Raw genomic sequence first — 7,512 nt, 5'->3', positions numbered from 1 at the left:
GTAACCTGTCCCAGGAGACTTTCCCCAGTCTGGCCTTCGGTTGGCCAGAATTGGCCCTCTCGAAGTCCCAGCTTCTAGCGCTCGACCTGCTGCCCATCCGCAGTCCCCTGATCTCAAAGCAAAGGATGGAGTGATCACTTGCATCCAGAGCTCCCCTAATCTGTACTTCATCTATCAGCTGCTCCCTATTGGTCAAGACCAAGTCAAGGATGTTTCCCCCCCCCCATGTTGTGAGCGGAACCGGCTGGAGCCGAGGGTCAGACTAGATAGCCCGGGAGGCCCCTTCTGACTTGCTCTGTTTCTATGTTTAATTGGTGAGGGTTATCAAGGGCTACCCTTGCAAAAGCAAATGAACAAACAAACCCTGAACACTTTGGGGTTCACTTTCAATCACCTGTTCTCCAAGGCCCATAGATGTGCATTTGGAACAATTGTCCCACCTCACCCCAACACGGGTAGGATCCATCAGCCTGGCGCCCATCATACATTTGGGACAATAACTCCAAGAATCACAACCAGTGGCTATGCTGGTTGTGGTCGATGGGAATTGAGTTCGAAAACATCTGGACAGATGGCTGAGGATGCCTGCTGTATGGCAAATGGCTTTTGAAAATGGAGAGAAATGCTGGAGCACTTTGGGACATGCCCTTGCACTGGGGTGCCCAAGGGAGCACCTATGGACCCCAGTGTGTCAATGGGCTCTTTCTCGGTTCCTGCCAGGCTCCCTGCCTCTCCTAACTTTAATGCTGCTTTTACAGATTTGTCTTAATCAAAAATAAGCAAACAAGCAAATGGAAGCCTGGTATTTGGTGAAGTGCCAGCATCCAGAGTCATCCTTATTTCCAAGCATGCCTTTGTTCCTCACATCTGAGCTTCAACAGTTCGCTTTTCATGAAATACCTGTCGGAGCAGAAATATGCTGACTCAAATTAATAGTTTTGTTTTTTGGAGTTCAGCCCTCACCACTGTCTTGTACTTAGGTTTTGGGGGAAGATAGTTTTCTTTTACCAGTTTGCCTTTTGGAATATGAGTACTTTCTGTTCAGCCACTTCCACTGTGACAGCCATTTTGTTGATAGGAGTCGACACACACACACACACTGACAATGGCCACTATTTTCTGAGTGCTGACAACATACTCTGCATCCCAAAGGTTCCTTCTGACTGAAAAGAGTTCAAGACCCCTGTCCTAACATCCACTGTCCACACACATACACACACTTTTTTGACTTGGCTAAAACGTCACTCTCCTTGATAAATACTGTCCTACCTCACAGTTCGCCTTGAGCACCAACTCTCCACCACTGGCACTGCCCTTCTGCCTTCCCCCACCCCAGTGAACAGATGTCAGATGTCACAGAATTCGCTCACAGCAGCAACCCATCTGGCAAATTTATGAAATTCTGTGGGTTGTTTTTGTGATTTCTGTAAATATCTAAAGTATAAATGATGCACAGCTCTGGAACAGCAGGACCTGTTTGTTCAATCCAATTGCATCAGTTTCCCCTATTAGGTGACAGGTCTTTTGATAGGCAAAAACTGGCCTATCAAAGTGGTGGGGGCATGGACCCCATATGGCTAGAAATCTATTCAGACTTGTTGAATGGCTGATATATTGAAAGATGCAGGACCACACTGAAAGTGTTGATTCATTTCCTTCAGGATCCAATAAAACCTGCACAGGAAATTACAGCAAGCTTTGTTTGCTGATAAAAATGAAAGAGGGATGCTTTACCGGTTAGGCCTTTCCCCCACCTTCTTTTTCTTTATTAGTCTGTACCCACCGGCATCCTTTAAGCATTGGCCTTCTCCAAATAGTAATATTTTTTACTCTCTCCTGACACAGAAGACAAGAACTTTATCTGACAGCCTGCAGAAATTCTCAGGAAATTACACTGCCCTTATCTAAGGAAGCACATGCAAAACTGCTGAACATTATTGAAGACAGCCAGCCAGCCAGCCAGACAATTACACATAGCGTGTCAGAGTATCATTCTGTTGTTCTTTGTCCATAAGTTGGGGTAGAAAAGCACTTACTTCCCTGTGTAAAAATATACGCAGACAAGGGAAGTGATTGCTAAATGCACATCTTTGTTTCAAATACCTAGATGACAATATCAATGTGTTAGCTGATATTTAATAATAAAATGTTGATAAAATATTTAAGGGGAAAAGCCAACTTTTCTCATCTTTTTATTCTGGCTTTGTGCTGTTTTTTCCTTCTCTGACCAGATGTTGATTTAGAGCAGACATTCTACTGTCATTGTAAATAAACAAATTAGTGTAAGACCAACATAGATTGTTGTGACTTGGAGGTAACAGATAATATCAGCAAAAAGGCATAAAATGCATAAGCAGATGAGTATAGGAGTTTCAGAACTCAGAGAAGAAACTCAGGTTTCTTCTCCCTGACCAATACTCTACCCACTGTCCCAGATAAGCCCACACATGTGCAACTGAAACAAAGCCTACAAGTGTCTAACTTGTTTAGATTTGTCCTTTGCTACCCATGCTCCTCACTTCCCTCCTTCCCTTCTTCATTAGCCCATCTCTGACATGCACCCATCTACCACTCCCCCATCAACTTTTAGACTGCCAGCTCTTTTGGCCTGGGACCATTTTCTTCTTGTGTCAAAGAAGTCAAGTGCCACATATAGCCTAACAATAACACCCAATAATAAAAGATGTGGGTCTACACCTTCAGTCCTTATTTTTATTTCAGTAGATTTTCTATATACAGTACATTAAATAGCTGGCCAAAGGAAGTCTGGAAGGTATATCTGGATTTTTTTTCAAACTTTAAGGAGCGAATCATATATAGTAGATAAGTTGCTGGACTTAGATCAGAGCAAGCTAAGTTCCAGTTCCTGTTCAGCTACAAAGTTTCATGGATGGTCTTGTGCCTATTAATACACTTTACCACCAAGAGTAGGAAACCTGCAGGCCTTGACTATAAATTCAGTCATACAAGATCAATGGCTATGCTGGCTCAGGCAGATGGGAGCTAGAGTCCACCAACAATTGGAAGGACCACCAATTCCCAACTTCTGTCTTAGCCTAACCTACTTGACAGTGATGATATAAAGATAGAATGGAAGGAATATTGGATGCAGTTATGATAAATAACCTAAAATACTTTGTTCCATTTAAGCAATTTGTGATGGTCTAGTTCAGACAATACTCTCCTCCAGCATGGTGGAGAAACCAAATTGTGCCTTCCCTGCTTTCCAAATGCTATCAGATGTTCACAGTTGGGCATAATATAGGAATAGGGTATTCACATACAAAATCCATCACACCTAGATCTCAGAGAACATGGTTGATCAATGGGTTTTTATGAATAATACTGATTGTTCCATTCAGGTCTACACACCTTGTGTTTTGTGTGCGACTATCCTACTCATACATTATGTCTAGACACTGGTACAGCAAGCACACCAGAGTAAGAACATGTGATGCTGCCTTCTGCTATGCACAGATCAGGTTGTGCGGATTGTATATTGTCCAAACGAGGATATTTTTAGTTGCATCATGAAAGAGAATTATATGGAAGCCACTCAGTGTTCCACTGTATGAGCAAGAATGCTGTACATGACTAAAAGATTGGTAAAATCAGAGGTCAGCAGCTAAAGATTCTATCCAGATTTCATATGAAATTCTCCAGACAATTGCTTACCTCCACTCCATTGAGAAGGTAGCGGAATTCTGGGCAGATGAATGAGCTCCCTGCATAAGCTGCATCAATATGCATCCAAATATTTTCCTTGTTACCTAGATGGAGAAAAGGCTTAAACATTAACATTTCCATCATTCACTACTTGAATAGTCATCAATGTGAGTGGGGTTGCACTCTACAGAATTTTTTTAAATATTACTTTTAAATTCAACGTCCATATCCCAAATGTATTCTGCCCTTTGTACCACACCCACTCCTCCCAAAGCCTCAGTTCAAAGCTTTTCAAGGCAGAAACTGTAATGTAGAAAATGTTTGTCAGCATCTTGCCTACAGAAGCTCATGCCATCTGTGGTTTTAGTTCTAAGGTACTAGAAGATTCTTGTTTTTTTCTGCAAAAGATAACATGACTACTTTTCTACCATGTTGCAGGGTAAATGTGAAAGAGCAGGAGGGAGTCATGACAGGCCCCAACCATGAACCCCAGTCCAAGTAGCTGCTTTAGACTTAAATTAGTTAAATCTCTAAATTATTTAAGGCACAGCCTTATGCATGGTTAGTAGAGAAAAGCCTACAATTCCCAGTAGTGCTCAGCCATTATGACCAAGCGAGTTGGGAGTTTTGACCTTTTCTCTGTCTGAGCAAGCACAGGACTGTGCTTTAAGAGTTAGCAATATATAGTGGAACACATGGGGCTGGCCCTAGGCTCAACAGCTTGGAAGGCCACAGGAGCAGCCATCGCTGCAGTGCCTTTGCTATAAGGGTTTAACTTTAAGGAGAGACTCAAGTTGTGCTCCTCACCTGAGCTCTTCAGAGGGCATTTGGACTCACACAGGACCAACAATCCTCCAGGAAATGAAGGAGGTGTGGTACAAATGGGCCTTTGCTCCACAGCACACTTGGTCTCTGCTTAAAGTTAAAAGAAGAAATCTACGACATCTATTATGGTGGCAGCTGCTGACTGTAGGGTCATTGGGAGCCCCCCTGGAGCACAGCCATCCCCACCTCTCATGCTACCTTGTAGTACTAGGCAGAGCAGGAGGGAGATGGGGTAAGAAGAATGGGAGGGAGGAAAGCAAGCAAGCAGGCTTATCCCTTACCCCTTTTATGATTAATCCTTGAAAATAGCCATATTTTAATTGTGTTTCTTGGTTTTTTTAAAAAATCTATAAGCCGCTTTGACAATCTTGGAGTAGAAATACAGCCTTTTAATATACAAATCTTGCTAACCCTTTGCAAAATATCAGCACAGATCTGTATTCTCTTGTTGGAACAGGAGAATGCACAGACTGAAATGAACTACAGCAATGGCACAATCCTATGGACTGCACCCTTGACAATTAGAAACCCTGAACTTGGAGGCATCCAATAAGCCATTGGAATAATAAATAAAGTGGGGGCACAGCAGAGGCGAGCTTCACATTCCCACAGTTGCCTTTTTTGGTAGACAGGCTTTTTTGTCTGTCTACTGATAGTGTTTCAGAAGGGGATGGAAGGAGTCTGGTACAAGCTCAGGACAACTCATAACTGGTCTCTTTGATGCCATCCCTTCCCCACCTGCCGAAATGTCTACTTTTCCCTTCTCTTGGAGGGCAGCCAACCCAGTTTTTTCTATGCCCACTGCAAGAGAGTGAAGTGGGGGTCAGATCTCTAACTCCCCCTTCCAAAGTCAGAAAGCTGCCTCTGAACTGGGAGCAGGGAGTGCTCAGCATCCTAAAACCCCCTCAGGTGAGGCCTAAGGACCACTGGCTAACACTCTCAATTTAAGTTTCAAATGCAAAGGAATCCCAAACCAATGGGGCATCACTTTAATAGATGTGAAAGGATGATTTGAAACAAGGGAGTAGAAAGGTTTAAAAGGTAACAAAGAAAATTACTTAGTCCAAAGGAGGGGAGGGGTTAAAATCAGATAGCACAAAGTGTGGGGAAACAGGCACATTGGCAAGAGGGCCAAATACTTCCTGATTGTTTATTGACAAGCTTGGCAGAACAAAATGAGCCTATTGTAGCTCACCAGGGGCAGGGCTGGATTGGGAAGAAGGGCCGGTGTTGGAGCAGCGTGGAGTAGGCGGGCAGAAAGACTGTAAACTCCCAGTACCCCAGCCAATTAGGGGAAAGGAGGAGGGAAGAAGCGGCCAGGAGCAGGGTTCAAAAGGGGGATGTGAACATGTGCTCAGGTGAACAGGAAAATGGGAAGGAAACCATTTTTTTCTGTTCCCTTCATTGCGATAAAGTTTTAAAAAGAACTCTCTGCATGCTTGGAATATTTTTCTCTTCTGATAGAAAGGAAAGAGTGATTATAACACCTCTGATGTGGCAGCCTTGATGTAACTCATTATTTAAAAGAAAATGTTGCCTAAATAGTACATTTTGAGAGTGCTCAACTTCTAAAATGTGGAAAAAGAAAATGACAACACTGGCAGATGTCACAAATAGTGCAGGTATTACGTTGCTCACTATGTCACAAATTGCAGCCAATATTCCATGGCAGAGAGGAAACATTACCCCTCCTCTCTGGTGCTACAACCCAGAACTGGATCACCACTTCCTCCAGTGGCTGCTTTTAGAGTTTCTTAAAGAGAAGACGTTAATCTCCTGTCTCACATACACCTTTGCAGCTTGTTCCCCAATGTGCATTTTCAAGGGCAGCCATTAAACTAGAAGGAACAGATTTCAAAAGGTATGGAAATCACCCTCCACTATAGCTGCCCCCAACCCTCTCAGCTTTGAGGATGAAGGCATCCAATGGAAGGTGGGGAAAGTGCAGGGGTGAGGAGTGCCTCCCTGCACCCCTGGCCCTTTAAAATATTTAGACAGGCTGATTTTACCCATCTAAACATTTTCTCCTGCCCCCATTAGGAGAAATGGCTGAGAGACCAGCAGGATCCCTTGGTGGATGGGGCTCCCTCACATCCTTCCCCTCCCTGCGTTCTGGAACACCCCCATGCCAGGTCCAAAGATGGGAAGAACCACACCAGCTGTGGATGAGGGGCTCCCGCTGAAGTTGGAGTGAGATTCTGACCTATTCCCCACACCCCAAGGCAATGTCTGGAAGCCAGTGGATCACGCCCTCAATCAGCCTTTGCTAACTTGGCATTCTCCAGATGTGCTGGGCTATTGGATGAGGACTGTGAGAATTATAGCCCAATACATTTGAAAGACACCAAGTTGGGGAAGGTGCCACTAAAATATTCAACTATCTAAGGAAACTAAAGTATTCAACAGCAGGTATGCCATGGAAGTACTTGTTTGGTTAAATTATACAACATACCACAGTTTTCTAATAGGATTCGCAAGCCCCACTGAAATTTTACTTAATTATGTGGCAATATGAAATGCCTTGGAGGTGGAATGGCAGCTAGTTTACAGCAAACTCAGCAACAGATTGTCAACTCAAATGAAATTGATGCTTATTCACTTACAAATAGGACCCAACTCTAGCAGCTTGTCAAAGGAGCAGCATGGGGTACTTCCAAGTGTCGCACAAAACTGCAGAACCAAAAACAAGATGAACAAAAGCTCAGCAATTTTTAAAATAACCATCAGTGGAATTGAAACCAACTACCTAGTCTGATCCAACATGGCTTTCTGTATGTTCTTAGATTTCATTTGACAAAATACACACTTTGTTGTTGTTGTTAGTTGCGAAGTCGTGTCCGACCCATCATGACCCCATGGACTACATTCCTCCAGGCCTTCCTGTCCTCCACCATCCCCTGGAGTCCACTGAAGCTCACACCAACCGCTTCAGTGACTCCATCTAGCCACCTCATCCTCTGCCGTCCCCTTCTTCTTTTGCCATCTATTGTTCCCAGCATTTACACACTTTATATTTATTAA

The 7,512-nt window shown here is 43.6% G+C and overlaps 1 protein-coding gene across 6 annotated transcripts in view; it reads right to left on the bottom strand.

Annotated features, from left to right (window-relative positions):
• Positions 1-7,512, bottom strand: part of DDC (dopa decarboxylase) — a 48,685-nt gene that overhangs the window by 20,327 nt on the left and 20,846 nt on the right. For all 6 annotated transcript variants that reach the window (XM_044453373.1, XM_044453392.1, XM_044453410.1 and 3 more), the window contains 2 exons: positions 7,095-7,161; positions 3,676-3,770 (listed from right to left, as the gene is read on the bottom strand). In XM_044453373.1, coding sequence (XP_044309308.1) covers positions 3,676-3,770; positions 7,095-7,161 — 162 coding nt within the window. The remainder of the gene's footprint in view (positions 1-3,675; positions 3,771-7,094; positions 7,162-7,512) is intronic.

Source organism: Varanus komodoensis, unplaced genomic scaffold, assembly GCF_004798865.1.
Source record: "Varanus komodoensis strain SLA01 unplaced genomic scaffold, ASM479886v1 scaffold10, whole genome shotgun sequence".
NCBI classification, from domain to species: Eukaryota; Metazoa; Chordata; class Lepidosauria; order Squamata; family Varanidae; genus Varanus; species Varanus komodoensis.
This window is presented reverse-complemented; position numbering and strand designations above follow the sequence as displayed.